Source organism: Glycine soja, chromosome 15 (assembly GCF_004193775.1).
Source record: "Glycine soja cultivar W05 chromosome 15, ASM419377v2, whole genome shotgun sequence".
Lineage (NCBI taxonomy): Eukaryota > Viridiplantae > Streptophyta > Magnoliopsida > Fabales > Fabaceae > Glycine > Glycine soja.
In genome coordinates this window covers 45991843-46008518 of record NC_041016.1, presented here as the reverse complement: position 1 = coordinate 46008518, position 16676 = coordinate 45991843, and the positions used below count along the sequence as shown (strand labels likewise).

Here is a 16676-nt window from a genome sequence, read left to right as displayed (position 1 = left end):
AATGAATATAAAATTTGAAACTTAACAAAGTTGACATAAATACGATAATTAAATAGTAAATTTTATAGTATAAAATTAGATGATGGTGGGAACTTATTATACACAGTTAATATATAATTTTTTTTAATATATGAAAGAAAAAATATCAAAAAAGGATTATACGGTAGTGTAAAAAATTTCATATTACCATAATAAATTTATTGACTTATAATATAAATATTTTAAAATAATTTATAAAATAGTTTATTATTAAATGATAATTTAAAATTATTATATATATATTCTGTGCATAAGTATTAAATTTTAAATAATATAATAAACAATTTCTAAAATGATAATAACAACTATTATTATTGCTATAAAAGTTCACAAAAAAGCATCATTTTCTATGTTTAGATGATAATGTACCGGTAGTATAAAATTCTTTTCACTTTCAAATTTCAATAAATAACCTATTTTTATTCGTCCAGTTATATACGCGTGAGGTCGTTAAGAAATATACGCGGTACACAATACTGCCACTAATTATTAAACAGAAATTACTATATTATACTGTTATATACTTTCAGTTTTTTAGACAGAAAAAGACGAATAAATAAATTTATATAACTATATAATTAGAACATTTTGACCCACCTTCATCTCAATTGTCCTTCTCTGCGTCTCTCTCTCTCTCTCTGCGTCTCCTCTGAGCTCGGATCCTCTGCAGTGAAGCCCTTCTGCTCCCGCTACACCCCCAATTTATTCTCCTTCTCACTTAGGGTTTTCATCTCCATTTCCGAACCTGGTTAACCGGTTCAAATTTTCTGTTTTCGTGCTGAATTTTGAAGTTGCAGCTCGATCTTCGATCTGGGGTTTCGGGTGAAGTGACACGGTAGGTAGCCGGTGACGTTGCTTGGTGTTGTTGGATCTGTTCCCAGAAAAAAAAGAAGGGACAAGGAAAGAAAGAAAGAAGATGCAGCAAGATCAGCTCAAGAAGGTTGTTTCTTTCTCCATGATTGCCCCTTTTGTCTGCAGAATTTGTTACGGTGCTGTGAGGTGACGTGGCGCACGGAGGTGTTGAAAAAATTGAAAATTGGAAACTGGGGTGGCAGGAAATGGAAAAATTAAAAACAGAAACTTTGTTTAAAAGATGGATTGTGAATGTAACGGTCAATCACCGAGTGTGTCAATCACCGAGTGTGATGAGGCATTTGTTGTAAAAAAAAACTTTATCTTTTTGTTTTTATTCTGGTTTCTAGATGTGAAGTAGGGGTTTTTCTTTTTTTGTGGTTGGTGGATCTCGTGTGGTTTTGGTTTGGAGGGTTCAATTTTGAATGAGCATCACTGTTGGATTGGTTTTGTTGATTAACGGTGGATGTTGCGACTGAATCTTGTTAGTATTTATAAGAAATATTACATGTATTGGAGTCCATATGAGTATTTGTATAATTAGCATTATATTCAATGAGGGTGTCTTGTTTGAAGTGATGATTTGTGGAGTAGTAATTGTAAAATTACATCGTGTCTTGCTTTGTATATCTGAATGATTTTGTCAACCTAGTATATGCATATGTGGTTTGCTTTGATTCTGATTATTTTCAATTGGTGGGTACGCGATATATTGAGTATGAGATTGAGGGATTTATTAATGTGCAGGATATGAAGGAGGTAGAGTTTTTCACTGAGTATGGCGATGCCAACAGATACAAGATTCTTGAAGTTGTTGGGAAGGGTAGCTATGGAGTTGTTTGTTCAGCAATCGATACACACACTGGGGGAAAGGTTGCAATTAAGAAGATTCATGATATTTTTGAACATATCTCTGATGCCATTAGAATCCTCAGGGAAGTCAAGTTGCTAAGACTTTTAAGACACCCTGATATTGTTGAGATTAAGCGGATCATGTTGCCGCCTTCAAAGAGGGAGTTTAAAGATATTTATGTAGTCTTTGAGCTTATGGAGTCTGATCTCCATCAGGTCATCAAAGCTAATGACGACTTGACCCGCGAACACCATCAGTTTTTTCTTTATCAGATGCTACGTGCAATGAAGTATATGCATACAGGTCTTTTCCCTTTCATTTTGTGGCCTTGATATGCATTGTTGTTACACTGTTGTAATTTCCTAAATTTTTGCACCAAATTGCTTCTAAAATGATCTTTATGTGTGGTTGCAGCTAATGTATATCACAGAGACCTTAAGCCCAAGAATATACTGGCAAATGCAAACTGCAAACTCAAAGTTTGTGATTTTGGATTGGCTAGAGTTGCATTCAGTGATGCCCCAACAACAACTTTTTGGACGGTACTGTTTTTTTTTTTTTTTTAAACTTAATTGCAAATAGAGAATTTGGAAGTTATGACCGTTTCTGTATATTTGATATTTAATTAGTGGCATGTGAGTTTTTCAATTTTTCTTTTGGTGCATATTGCAGGATTATGTTGCTACAAGATGGTACAGAGCCCCAGAACTATGTGGCTCCTTCTTTTCAAAGGTATAGTTTGGCTAAAATTTATGTATTTAGGTCATCTATCTGCTATGGAGGCATCTGTTATTTTAGTTACAAGCTACTCTATTGACATTATTATTGAGATGTGTGTTTGAATAAATACTAATTTTCTGGACATCATCATTGCATATCATAATCTTAATTGGCCTTGTGTGATATTGATTTAAGGGTGATTCCCCTGTAAATTTTTATCTGAAGGAGAAAAGTCTAACTATATTTTGTGGTTTGAGGGTATGCTAGAGCTATGGAGTTGAGTATCATGTTCTTGTTGGATGTCTAGCATGAAATATAAAAGTCGAGTAATTGTTGATGATGGGAAATTTAGTGAATTTTTCCAAGAGAGCTTTTTTAGGACAGCCTGAGTCTTAAAGCCTAGGTAGGCATGTGGAGGAAATTAGACTTGGGCTGCTGCTGGGCATAGAATAGTTTGAAAGTTCACACAATTTTATGGTAGCAATATTCATTGTTTATCTTTTTTTTCTCCCAGAAAGGAGAAATTGGAAATGTAGTTTGCTTGCCTGACTTGTAAAGATGTTGCCATTATTTCTGTATGAAATGCTTTGTGTGTTTTATAGTAAACAGTAATGCCTAGATTATAATAATTCTTGTTCAGGGAGGACTATTGATCTCTCCTGGAAGTTGATTTTATCTGTCCTTCAGGTAACCGTGTCAGTTTGTCTGTTTCTCTGAAGTGGTTTGGTTGGGATGTGTAATTACCCTTCTGTTTTAGTAGTCTGATTTTGTTGCTATCTTTTTTGCAGTATACACCAGCAATTGATATATGGAGCATTGGATGCATTTTTGCAGAGGTGTTGACAGGAAAGCCACTGTTTCCTGGTAAAAGTGTCGTGCATCAATTAGATTTGATTACTGATCTTCTTGGGACACCACCACCTGAAACTATTGCAGGAGTAAGGACCACTCTTCTTTAATGTTTATCTTTCACTTAATCTTATACATGTGTGCCTGTTAATGCTGTTTCTTTCACGAAAAACTATTTTGGAAGTATTTGGGAATTAATTTCATTTGCATTTCTGCAGGTTCGAAATGACAAGGCAAGGAAGTACTTGATGGAAATGCGGAAGAAATCTCCTGTGCCATTTGAACAGAAATTTCCGAATGCGGATCCATTGGCACTTCGCCTATTGCAAAGACTTTTAGCATTTGATCCAAAGGATCGACCAACTGCTCAAGAGGTATCTGTTTATTTATGATTTCACTTTCATATATTGTGCCCCATTTAAGGAGTATCTAGTGAAGTATATTTCAGGATCTCTGTATTGAAAGTTATCTTTTTTTATTCAACATAAATCTGAAAGAAACCATTCTGCATGTTTGTTGGCAGGCACTAGCTGATCCCTTCTTTAAGGGTTTGGCCAAAGTTGAGAGAGAACCTTCTTGTCAGCCAATTTCAAGATTAGAATTTGAGTTTGAGAGGAGACGAGTGACAAAAGATGATGTTAGGGAGCTAATATATCGGGAAATATTGGAATACCATCCCCAGTTGCTTAAAGATTACATGAATGGAACTGAAGGCACTCACTTCCTTTACCCTAGGTTGAACCGTAATTCCTGTTTCTTTTTTTACTTATGTAACATAAATAAACATATAATGTATATATGCAATGTTAATTATTTACGGAAATATGTCTCTTGCAGTGCAATAGATCAATTCAGAAAGCACTTTGCTTATCTTGAGGAAAATCATGGTAAAAGTGGCCCAGTGATACCTCCAGAAAGGAAGCATGTCTCCCTTCCAAGGTAAGACTAACTTGCACTAACCATGAAATGCTTTCTAATTAGGATATTTAATTTCTGGCTATTAATGTTGGTTCGCATGTCGAGTTTGTTGATTTTTTTTTAAGTAAATATTTTCTGATGGATGTTATATATAATCATTTCCATTTAATTCTTGAAGGTCCACTGTTCACTCTAGTACAATTCCTCCTAGTACACAACCATCTTTTACTTCATACGAGAACAAGCATATGGCAGAAGAGGCATCAAAGGTTACGAGATCAGTAGAATCAAATTCCGGAAGTCAATTAAGGAGTTCGCGACCTCCGCCAAGAGTGCCAGCAGGTATAAACTATATATTTAATGTGATGCTAGCCTAACTCTTTCAATAAAGTTATTAGAATTTAAAATCAAGAATAGCGTGGAACAACAGAAAAGAAACAAAAATGAATTACACTGGCTCAGGAAAGCTCATAAATCGATATGGCACTATAAAGTGAAGCTGAATATGAAACCAGGTACTAATGGTTTTCTTTCCTTGCCACAGCCAAACCAGGTCGAATCGTAGGGCCAGTTTTGCACTATGACAATGGGAGAACCTTAAAAGACACTTATGACCAAAGGATCTTCTACCGAAACACGCTTCCTCAAGCCGTCTCTCCACACTGTTTCCATAGGGTGCAGCAACCTACTATCACAAAAACTACTTCAGAAACATACAAGAATATCCCCCAAGGCAAACATCAACTCCCATCCCAACAGTGTAGCATGCCAGCTAGACCAACTATTGATCTAAATACCAACCCATACTACCAACAGGGAAAGAGTGATCACTTAAATGATCCTGTTGCTTCCATTGATGCAAAACTACTGCAGGCACAATCTCAATTTGGTGGAGTTGGTGCTGCAGCAGTAGCTGTTGCTGCTCACAGGCATTCAGGGAGCTTTCAGTATGGATTGTCATAGGTTGTTAGGTTTAAAAGAGATGCATACAATAACTAGTATGCTTTATCTAATGCCTGGGGTTGGGAGGAAGGAAGGAACTTGATCAAATTTTAGACGGGTTTAGGTCTGGTAAGATTTTCCACTTTTGCTTTCAGATTGCCATCCTTGTAATTACATGTACATCATTTAATTGATTAATAAAAAAATTGATTGTTTCTCTCTTTCTTAGTGCAAATATTATCTAAGGGAAAAAAATTGAAATTGTAATTCAATGCTTGTTAAATAAATTTGACAAACGGAGTTTTAAAAAGTTATTGCCTTGTGCACGATCTTGTGCTGTAAACGAGATAACATGAGTACCAGAAATTTCTGACAATGGGTACTAGAAATTGTTAAAACACGACAAGTTAGGTATAAAGCAACTGAATTTTCGCACGCCTCTTGTTTCATAATGGTACCTACCATCAGAGAATCCTGTTGTAGCATCTGACGAACTCAAATAGAGCATTAGCCATGGCCCATGGATACTTCGATGTCTTCAACACATGGTGAAAGAACCATCTTTTTGACTTTAACCCACTTCCTTCTCTCAACAAAATCCTCCATATAATGGGTGAGTTTGTTTAAATTTACAAAAACCAGCTTTAAAATAAGTATCTTTTAAATAAACCAATAAAATTTACTTCTTAAAAATAAGCATTTTTTTAAACAGAAACAATTGAGATAATCACAATAAAAAAATAAAAACTTCTTGTTTGATTAAAATTAACATTTATTTTAATAAATAAATTCAAACAAATTGACTCAATAGGAGCTTCCTTCATGTGAGCAACTACTATTGCAGCATCAACATTCAAGACCCATGATTCATAGAAGCTTCCCCCTCATGATCACTCTTGCCTTTTCATACACTTTTTTGGGTACATTGAAGGCATATTCATACACCCTTTTACAAAACAAAGAAAGTCAGCTGAGTGTGGAAATGGCTTTTGCTTTGAAGGCAATTTCCGACCACACTGCAGTTAAGGTTTCCTTTTTTTTTTTTTTTTTCTTGTCTCAGCCAAAGGAGAATATCATTAATAGGTACCAGAAGTAGCCAGATAATCACAAAACTCATGATAAGATTCATGGTCCCAGATACAGTAATTATACTAACAATAGAAACTATCCTAAGTATACCCTCCAATCCCACCATGCACTGAATGAACAAATAATTAACAAAACAAAGCCAAGCATAATGCATATCCCAACACCATTAAAATGAAGTCATCCCTGTACCGAGATCTCGGGGAGAATAAGCCTTTAAGATGCTATGCTACTAGGCTCCCTCCACTTTCATGTCATCACACCAAGACACAGAGAAAGATATACCAAGGCTTCAATAAAATAAGTAACCACCGACACATAAGTTCTAATACCATCAAAATGAATTAGTGCACCAAGCTGGATTAGAACACCACTCGTAGAAGGAAAATCAAAAGCCTTTTTAACTTTGCATTAAGCCAAGCCCATGACCGATATTTAATCAGTTCCATCACCAGGTCCAATTCTAGCTCTTCCTCCCCGAAAATGATGCAATTTCCATGGCACCACAAAGTCCAAGTCACTGCTCCCCACGTAGACTTCCAAATCAGAAGCTTTTTCGTACACATCCAGCCACCATGTTGATGAAACTCATGAAAGTGCTACTTCAAGTCCAAGTGTTGGACCATATGGATACCCATCCATTGATAGCACTTATTCCACACGTTTTCAGAAAAAGGGCATGTGAACATGAGGTGAGTCAGTGCTTCTTCCTCCCCATGGCAGAACCCATTTGGTCTATAAATACCATCCCATTTTACTCAAGCTACTATCCTTTCAACCATTGCGCTCCCCACGAAAAATTCATTTGCATCCTATTAATCCTTCTTACCATTGACACTGGAATTTAAAAAAAAAAAGAAAAAAAAAAGGAAGAGAAGAGAGGACAAAGTTTATCAAAGTGATCATACCTCCAAAGGATAGTGTTTTCTGGCACCAACAACTCAATTTATTTTTGAATTTCAACAAAACCGATTAAGCTTTCCTATCTAGGATTTTCCCCAATAAGCATTCCTAGAAACACAAAAGGTATGCTCATCATTCTACAGTTAAGTATACCAGCAAATGTACTCAAAATGTTTCCGTCCACACCAAGCCCTCCCACACAAATTTTGTGGAAATTCACCTTCAACCCAAACACCAACTCAAATCACCTCAACATAGACTTGATGACTAAGACATTATGAGGATTTGCTTCTGCAAAGAACAAAGTGTCATCTGCGAATTGCAACAATGAGACTTCTACCTGATGTTTTCCCACCTTGTAACTTGAGAAGATTCTACTATGCAAAGCCTGCCTCATAAGCTCACTCAAACCTTCTGCTACAATAGATGCAATAGGATCACACTGTTTTAATCCTCTGTGAGGTGAAAATTCCATAGTAGGACTTCCCTTAACAAGCACAAAAACAAACGCAAATTCCATACATCCTATAATCCATTTGATCCACCTCTCTCCAAAACCTATCCTACCCATCAATATAATACAAGAACTCCTAACAAACACAATTATAGGCCTTTTCAAAGACAACTTTAAAAATCAAACAACTTCTTTTCCTTCTCTTAGCATCATCCACCTCTTCATTCGCTACCAACATATTATCCAACATATTTCTTCCACCCATAAATGCTCTTTGCTTCTCATCAATGATTTTATCAAGAACCAACTTCAACCTCCTTGCAAGGACTTTTGAGATAATCTTGTACATACATCAAACCAAAGAAATTGGTCGGAATTCATTCAATCCTTGCGGATTTTCTTTCTTAGGAATAAGTGCAATAAAAGAAGGATTTCCTCCCCTAGGAAGCACACCATTCTCCCGAAACTCCATCATCATATAGAAACAATGTCCCCCTTCAAAGTGTCCCAACGTCTCTTAATGAAATTAAAGTTTAACCCATTTGGCCTCAGACTTTTATCTCTCCGTCACATTCCCACACCGCTTCACTCTAGCTTTTTGTTGGGTAAGAGAATCATGGTGTCTCGAGACTTTCCAAAGCTCTCCCAAACAAACCCTCCTCCTTTGCAATTCTTCTTCACTCAAGACATCTAGCTTATCCTTCAAATCCGGGAAGTTGATTTTTGCCATCGAATCATTACATTGTTGTTGCAAGTTTCCAAACGTCTCAATGTTCCTCTTTTAATTCCATCTTCAACAGCTTCAACTTCTCCTTTAGCACAAAAGCTGCCTTTCCTTGTACTTGGAAAGAATTCCATGATTGATCCACCATCTCCATTAAAGTATCATCCATGAACCAACAATTTAGGACCCTAAAAAGTTTAGGGCCTCAATCAATAATAGAATTCTTCAAAACCAAAGGACAATAATCTGAATAACTTCTATCCATCACATATTGGGTGCTCCTCGGCCATTTTACAATCCATTGACTAGAAACAAGAAATCCAAGCTTACTTTTTGCATAGACATTAGTTCGGAACCAATACATTACTTCCATTTCCCCTTTCCGCCAAACATCTCATCCAATTAAAATCTCCTATCACACACCAAATAACTTGTTTAATAGATTCTTTTAAAGAAATAATTTGTTCTCATAACCTTCTTTTCCCTTCAATCTCACAAGGAGCATACACGTTCAACACAACAGTACAAGGGACATCTACTTCCCAAGTACCTTTTAAACCTAAAAAGCCACTACCAATAAAAGTATGATTTACCTCCAAAATATCCTTTCTCCAAAAGCAAAGCAATCCTCCACTTTTATTAATAGCCGATGCTTCTCTCCAATCTACATCATCACATCCCCGGATAGATGAACACATTTTGAGCATTATCTAAAAACTCACATTTTCTACCCAACTATAACTCCCAAGATGTGCATTGTTTGCACTCTCTATCCTTGAAAGAAGGTATGGATTGTTTGATATGCCTATTTTGTTCTGCAATTCATGCACCTTGTGAACTAAATCCACCCCCTATGCTAGTGATCGTCAAAACATTAAGTATAAAATTTCAAAAGAATCGCTCTTCCAATGTACTTTAGCTCAAATAAGAAGGGTAAATAAAATTTGACTATGGATGTTTTTAGATTCCCTGTTATCACATACCATGAAAGTTGTGACATCATCTATCCCGACGTATATATAAATAAACAAAATATATAAAAATATCGTTAACCAAATTCACACGGGTAAAAGGTTCACATTCACTTCACTATTAAAATTTATTAAAACATATTCGGCTCAAAATAAGGCTGTCAAAATTTACAAAAATATTTTGTTAAATCAGTGAAATAAAATAAAATAGACTAACATCATGCAATTAATATAAAAACTTATGTACCACTATCACATCCTATCAGAGCATTGTATCCCAACGTCCTTCAGCATAAGGTTCCTTAAAGCGATTCACCTAATCATCTGCTCTCCCGAACACAAAGTTCAAGATCATCACATGATCCAAACACAAATAACACACAGGGAGTGAGTTATCACATTCCTAACTAATAGAGAAACAAGACAACTAGATATACATATCATATAAACCAAATAAAACTTACTTACACGTAACTCACGTAATTCTGTCACTTTGTCATTCAAAGTTCACTTTTCAACCATCAATCACACTTTTCAATCATCAATCACATTACACAAGAATCACACACTCTGATCAAGACATAATAACACATTAATTTCATAATAAACAATTCGCAAGCGCATGAGACAGTTATGCTAAGACTTAAACCTATATGCAATGTGGTACCATGTCAGTGAAAAACCACCCTGGGGTGCTTAGGAGTACATAACAAGACACACCACACAATGAGTTTGTCAGGTCACTCTCACTAAGTAAGATCATAGGGAGACTAGTCAGGGTCACGATGTTTTGCGAGAATGCTCCAACCATATGAGATCAGCATAGGCTTAAAGGAGCACTCAAACCCGGTGACTCCCAAGGCCTACACTCCGAAGAGTCCGTTAGGGGCTCTCCCTCCTGATTCAGGTCCAACCCCTAAAATAATTTTGCATGCAGACACAGCTCATGAATTATACAATACCCACGACCTCACACTCGTGTTTTAAACACGTTCAACACAATTGCGCTACGATTTAACACTGGTTCCTAAATAGGAAATCTACACTTTCTCTTTAACATTGGTTCCTAATTAGGAACCTACACTTTCTGCATCAAACATTGGTCCGATTATTGTATAATTCACAACTTACAATACCATTATTGTAACATCAAGTATTAAACACATCCACTTATTCACAACCAATTATCATACCCACAATTTAACATCTCATAACATTCCTAATGATATTCATAAAGTACAACATACACATGTTTATCAAATCTAACCATAATATTCTCAAACTCCAACACTTAATAATTTTTGGAATCATACTATAACAACTCTACAATATTATTTACACAAAATATTAATATAAATAAATATATAACTAATTATATATATATAAACTAGCATACATCATATTGGACCACGAATTTCAAAGTAAGCTTTCAATGCACAAATTCTAAATAATTATATGAACACTTTGGTCAATTTCAATTATGATATTAATTTTAAACTATATATAAAAAAACCTAAAAAGCATGAAACATGGAAAAAACAAAATCAATATCTCATTCTAAATTTCTCCTTATTTTATTTCATCAATTCATACTAATTAGAAAAATGCTCGATTTATAGGGTTCACACTCGACACAATAGCATATTAATTTCACAACAATTTCTCATTGGGACATCAAATGGTTCATCAAACATATATAATTCACAATTATAATTATAAGGATAGAATAAAAAAATGACGGAAACACCCCAAAATTCATTCTAATTAATACTCTAAGGATCCCTACACATGTTCTCACTAATCCCCAATTGTGAATAACTCATCCCTTACCTCTAAACGGACTCATGTGTCTTTCGACAGCGATAGAGACATCTCTAACAAGTTTCTGAGATTCCTCTAATTGTTCTGATAGGGTTTCCAAACGTTAGAGAGAATGAGAAATGATTGAAGCCTTCATTTGTACTATCTTCATGCGATTCATTTTCTCTCTCCATGAATATTATCTCGCGAATCCCAATGGTGAAAGTGTGTGCAATTGAACTTCGAACAACATATCCAAATTTGACTACAATCCAACAGTTAACGAATCCAGAATCATAGTTTTACCAAGATAGTTTTGGGTTTCTGCGGGAAAATAAAATACTACAATGTAAAGGGTTTTCCTATAAGCTCAGACATGATTTTGAAATTCCCAACGGTGAGAATGTTCGGAATTGGGTTGCGAACCTGGTGCTTAAATTTCACGACGATCAAACGGTGAATAAGTCCGAGATCGCCATTTTTCTGGAACAGATTTGGTGAGCTGCGAAAAAAAAGGATCTTGAGAGGAGAAAAGAGAAAAACGAAAATGAGGCAAAGAGGAGACACTGACTTAACATAGCATTTATACTTAGTTACTCAACCTATTATTTATTCTATATTTATTTATTTTTACTAATTTTTTTTTGAATTTATTTACGAAAAAAATGAAATGTTAGAAAAGTAAACAATAAAATAAAGGAGATATTGTTAGCTAAAAAAAGAGATATCAAGGCAATTTTCTACTTGAAGTCTTGAAGTTACTATACAGATATCATTTGCATTACTTGCATCAATGACCAAATTTCGCCTACTAATTAAAAAAGGTTTTGTAGGTCAAAGAATAAAAGTAAAAGTAAAAGTAAAATAAAGTTAATTTATAAACTTAGTCTGTATTTTTTTTTTTTACATTTTAGAATTTATAAAAGAATTATATTTTAGACCTTATATGAAAGATTATTTAAAAGGGTAATGGTATTTTTATTTTGTGAAAAAATTCTAAATATTACATTACAGTGACACCTTAAATATTACACAATCACTTCCTTCAAGGGAGATTACTGTAATGATAAAAAAAATATTTGTATAATTTTACAAAACCTCAGGTGTAATTCACTCAAAATTAAACGTATCTTAACATCCTTATATAAGGGGATATTAAAGAAATGCTTACAAACGGAGGAGTACGCACATTGTGTAATACGCATAAAACACATGGGATATCATTTTAGTTTGCTTTATTATTATTATTATTATTATTATGGATTACAAATCTTTATTATCTCCTAAATAAAAATGCATGTATTGTAACAAAAATAAAAAAACCAATACATGTAGTCAACATTCCCTTTGTAATTTTAGAGTAATATGGTGCACTACACACATGGCTCACTTTTTTTTACTGCACTACACACATGGTTCAGATAACCTTATTTAGGTCATCATTATATCTTTTCTGACACTTATAATTAATGCAACTGTTTTATTTTTCTAATTTAATAAGTTCAGTTGTGATGCTCTATTCTCAAGGCATCTCTGTTAGACTTTCCTTCAAGTTTACGGGCGAAGAAATTCTTAAAGTATTCCTTTACTCCGATTCTTTTGAATTGTGCTGGTGTTTGTTTAGTGATCAAACTTGGCCATGGACCTATCACACCATCTTGTCTTGGGCTATAGAATGTTGCAATTGAAAGCCTTTCCTTTTCAGAGTTCACCGTTGCTCGGTGTTCAATACTTCGATATGTCCCATTAGTATTAATCTTCCATGCAAAACATACCAACAAGAAAAATTAAAAGTAAATGTCATTTGGGATAAACCACATAGAAAAGTAAAAAGATGAAAAGAAATCATTTCTAAGAATATAAATAAAAAATTATTTTGCCCTTGGATTTTGAATTTACTTAATCTTTTACATGATCTATTGATAAACTAAGTGACCAAAATTTAGTTCGCACATTGTTTGCTTATAATAAAATGGAATGTTTATATCACATGCTATTGAACAAGTAGAATTACAAGCTAGAATGTGAATAAGAATATGTCACTTAAACCCCTCCCAAAAATTACATCATTAATATTAACTTTAGATTAATATTTAGGTAATATATATCGTTTTTTTTAATTTTTTAAGTAACTTTAAAACAAATTCATTGTCAATATAACAAGTGTTATCCCTTCACAAACTCATCTTTAAATTATTGCTATAACTTACCAAATCAATTTTATCCCATGCATAATAACTATGAATTTCCATCGGCAAGAAATAATAATATGATTTTCTTCTCGTTATTGCTTAATATAGTTATTAGTATTTTTTTTGATAAAGCAAATAGTATTTACTTTAAGTATTTATTCTAAAAAAACAGGAATCTTTTTTCTCTAAAATTTAATATATAAAAGATTTTACAGTTTTAAAAGCTAAAACAATAAGTTATATTAAAAATATGCCCTTCCAAAAATTTTTGTAAAGGCCTCTTGAAATTATATTCTCTCTACTACTACAAGTGCCCACGTAAGGTAGTCTTGATCTAACTTTTTTGAACTTATATTCTCTCTACTACAAGTGCCCAACATAATATTAAATTTAAAAAACACTTTTTTTTAAAAAAAATCAAAATTTTTAATATATAAAAGTCCAATTTTTTTTAAAAAAAAATTGGAAGAATTTCTAAATTTAAAAAAGAAAAACTACAAATAATATTAAGTTAAACACAATGAATATGGATTATTTTACCTCCAAGATATCCCCAACATTAACGACAAAGGCGTTTGGCATGGGCCTAACTGGAACCCACATGTCATCTTTCCTTATCTGTAGCCCTTCTACTTCATTGACTTGTAAGAGGATAGTGAGAGCTGTTGCATCTGAATGATTTGTGAGTCCAATAACCTTTTCAGGTTGAGGAGATGGTGGGTAATAATTCATCCTCATCAATTGTATCCCATCTTCAAATAACTCTCTTATTTTCATTTCTTCTATATTCAAAGCTTTTCCCATATGGCCAATAATTACCATGGCTAGATTTTTCATTTTGTGTGAGTAAAGTTCTAGAGTGTCTCTACATTATGACAAAAAGCAATTAATTAGTAAGCATGCAAGCTCTCTGAGACACACACATGTGCCACACACACACACATATATATATATATATATATTGTAGTTCATGAAGCTGATAAAGAATGGCTTCATGATGCACATATATAATCATTGTCCTACAAGAGTTATATTGCCGTGGTATCTCATACAAGCCTCTAAAGAAAACAAAATCTCACGTTAAACAGAGGCAACAGAACTGACCCAGAGATTAATAGAGAGAAAGTCCAATGAAACTAAAAAACAGGCACATTAAAACCAACGTTTTTATGTAAGCTTTGATCTTAAATTTTAAATTCAAAATAATATCTAAAAGATAATTTAAATAAATCACAAATTAAGTGGAAATCTTGCAAGGGTCATTTATTATCTCTTGCACAAGAGGAACAAATCAACAAATGCCCAAGCTCATGCGTGTGAGCTTTTTACTTTTTACTAGCCATTCTAAAAGTCTTGAAAACAAGTTGATATATAAACACGGAAAACAAAAGATGTCTAGATAGTGTGTGATTTTTGTCATTTAAAATATAATAATTTTGGTCTCAACATTTTGAAAAATGAAAGACTCCATTAGTTTTGAAATTGAGAAGCCAAATTGATTGATTACTAATAGATGATAATAACCACTAATGAATAGTAATGACTACTGAATACATTGATGGTAAAATGCTTATATATAATACATGTGAGCTCATCAATTCCAATTCATTTGATATATCAACTAGAGAATGTGAGAGTTTGAAAGAACTAAAACAAGACAATTTTTTCATGACAATGCATGAAGGTATAATTTATGTTTCTTTTTTAAGTTTGTAATATCACAGTTAAAAATTTTAGTCTAACATAAAATACAACATATAAAAATGTAGTAGAACCTGAAAGGAAGAGGGAGTTGTGGAAATAAGTGAGGCATTCTCGATTGTGTTGGAAGAGTGGTCATAATGAACAAATCACCCCAATCAAGTTTCTGATCTTCACTCACAACAAATGCTTGTCCAAATCCTTCCATATGCTGTGGAGTTTGCCAAAACTTTTTTTTCTCTGACATTGGAAGGTTGAAGAAGTCTTGAATCTCCAACTTTACTTTCTCGAGCAAGGATGAGCTAACACCATGGTTTATCAGCTACAAAGGGGATTAACAACCAAATCAATTAATAGGGTTGACAAATCAATCCATCCATTTGATTTTATAGATGATTAACGATCTATCTACTATTTTTCAAAATTCAATAGATAATCAAATACTTAATGGATGATGAAAATTAATCGAACATATACTTTTTTCATGTTTAAATTTTATATATAGTTTTAACTTTTAAGTGATTTTGTAATGTATATGTAAACTGTGTAGAGTCTAGGATCAAACAGAAAGATGTGTCATAAAAAAATTGGAGAATAAAGATAGAAAAGAGACCTGGAAGAATCCCCATTCTTTGCATGCAAGGTGAAGCTTGGCTAATTCAGAACTACAAGATTCTACAGAGAGCAAGCTCTGCATGTCAATAATTGGAATCTCAGGGATACTAATAGCTTCTTCATTTTGAGGCTGAATGTATCTATGTGGAACGGTAGACAAATTCTGTTTAGCCAACTCTTGAACTGATGGTACCAAAAGTGAAGTCCCTAATGGGTTGAAGAACTCTTCCATGGCCTTAATTTGCCTGAAACACCACCTCGAGTCATAGTCATATATGCTATGTAACGAGCAAAATATCTGTCCCATGCCAGGGGTCCAAATTGAGTTATAAGCTGTGCAATTTTATGTGGCTGAGATCCATGCGAGACATTTTAAAATTATTTTTAGTAATAAAATAAATCTTGATGGATGAAATGAGTGTGTTAATTACTAAAAATAATATAATTAATATCAAACTCTACTACTTTTGCGCGCGCGTGTGTATATATATATATATATATAACTGACGTATATTGTTAGGAAAAAGATGTTCTGCCATGGAAATTTATTGAAGGTTTTGATCCTCAAAATCAAGTAGTATAGTTTTCTCCCCCTCCCTCTCCTCCTAACATATATATAATTTTTATTTATTGTATATACATATCTTAAAATACTTTCTCAAACTTACGGTAAAAGCATTTTTCTAATTTTTTTTATCCTACTTCAGTTTTACTAAAAATATTTTTCATAATATGCTATCTCCAATTCTGGTGCAAATATTTTTTTTATCTCAATCATGTTGCATTTATACATTGTTGGTATTTTTCTGCCTGAAAGCCTTAATATATAAAGCATATAAATTTACTATTATTAAATCAGTCATGAGTAATGGTAGCGAAAAAATAAAACTAAAATTGCAATCACATTGTCATTTATTAATACAAACACTTAACGGAGCACATTGTCATCAATGACTGACAATACAAAATCCATATTAGCGTGAATTGTAAAGGGTTAATGAAAATATAAAAAGAAAAAAATATATGATTTAATCGAGTGGATAGGTTCTGATATGAT

At 33.5% G+C, this 16676-nt stretch overlaps 2 protein-coding genes across 2 annotated transcripts; one reads left to right on the top strand and one right to left on the bottom strand.

Moving 5' to 3' along the window:
• The first annotated feature begins 955 nt into the window (after nucleotides 1-955).
• On the top strand, nucleotides 956-5395 carry LOC114385660 (mitogen-activated protein kinase 19-like). The gene is made up of 10 exons (XM_028345667.1): nucleotides 956-979; nucleotides 1639-2047; nucleotides 2159-2286; nucleotides 2417-2476; nucleotides 3253-3402; nucleotides 3532-3687; nucleotides 3837-4048; nucleotides 4151-4252; nucleotides 4410-4573; nucleotides 4776-5395. Exons 1-10 carry the CDS (start codon nucleotides 956-958, stop codon nucleotides 5192-5194), a joined length of 1824 nt encoding a protein of 607 aa, XP_028201468.1. The 3' UTR covers nucleotides 5195-5395.
• Nucleotides 5396-12425: 7030 nt separating this feature from the next.
• Nucleotides 12426-15909, bottom strand: LOC114385661 (protein SRG1-like). The gene is made up of 4 exons (XM_028345668.1): nucleotides 15618-15909; nucleotides 15079-15326; nucleotides 13844-14168; nucleotides 12426-12868 (listed from the first exon to the last, which is right to left on the bottom strand). The coding sequence occupies exons 1-4, from the start codon at nucleotides 15849-15851 to the stop codon at nucleotides 12614-12616; spliced, it is 1062 nt and encodes a 353-aa protein (XP_028201469.1). The 5' UTR covers nucleotides 15852-15909; the 3' UTR covers nucleotides 12426-12613.
• Nucleotides 15910-16676: the final 767 nt, after the last annotated feature.

What these genes read in the sequence shown, in the direction of transcription:
- LOC114385661 (XM_028345668.1), bottom strand. Translation starts at nt 15,851, where the DNA reads ATGGAAGAGTTCTTCAACCCATTAGGGACTTCACTTTTGGTACCATCA. An exon ending in AAGAATGGGGATTCTTCCAG is followed by an intron (nt 15,327 to 15,617) that starts GTCTCTTTTCTA and finishes TCCCCTTTGTAG; the next exon opens with CTGATAAACCATGGTGTTAG. An exon ending in CAACTCCCTCTTCCTTTCAG is followed by an intron (nt 14,169 to 15,078) that starts GTTCTACTACAT and finishes GTCATAATGTAG; the next exon opens with AGACACTCTAGAACTTTACT.
- LOC114385660 (XM_028345667.1), top strand. Translation starts at nt 956, where the DNA reads ATGCAGCAAGATCAGCTCAAGAAG. An exon ending in GTGGCTCCTTCTTTTCAAAG is followed by an intron (nt 2,477 to 3,252) that starts GTATAGTTTGGC and finishes TCTTTTTTGCAG; the next exon opens with TATACACCAGCAATTGATAT. An exon ending in ATCGACCAACTGCTCAAGAG is followed by an intron (nt 3,688 to 3,836) that starts GTATCTGTTTAT and finishes GTTTGTTGGCAG; the next exon opens with GCACTAGCTGATCCCTTCTT.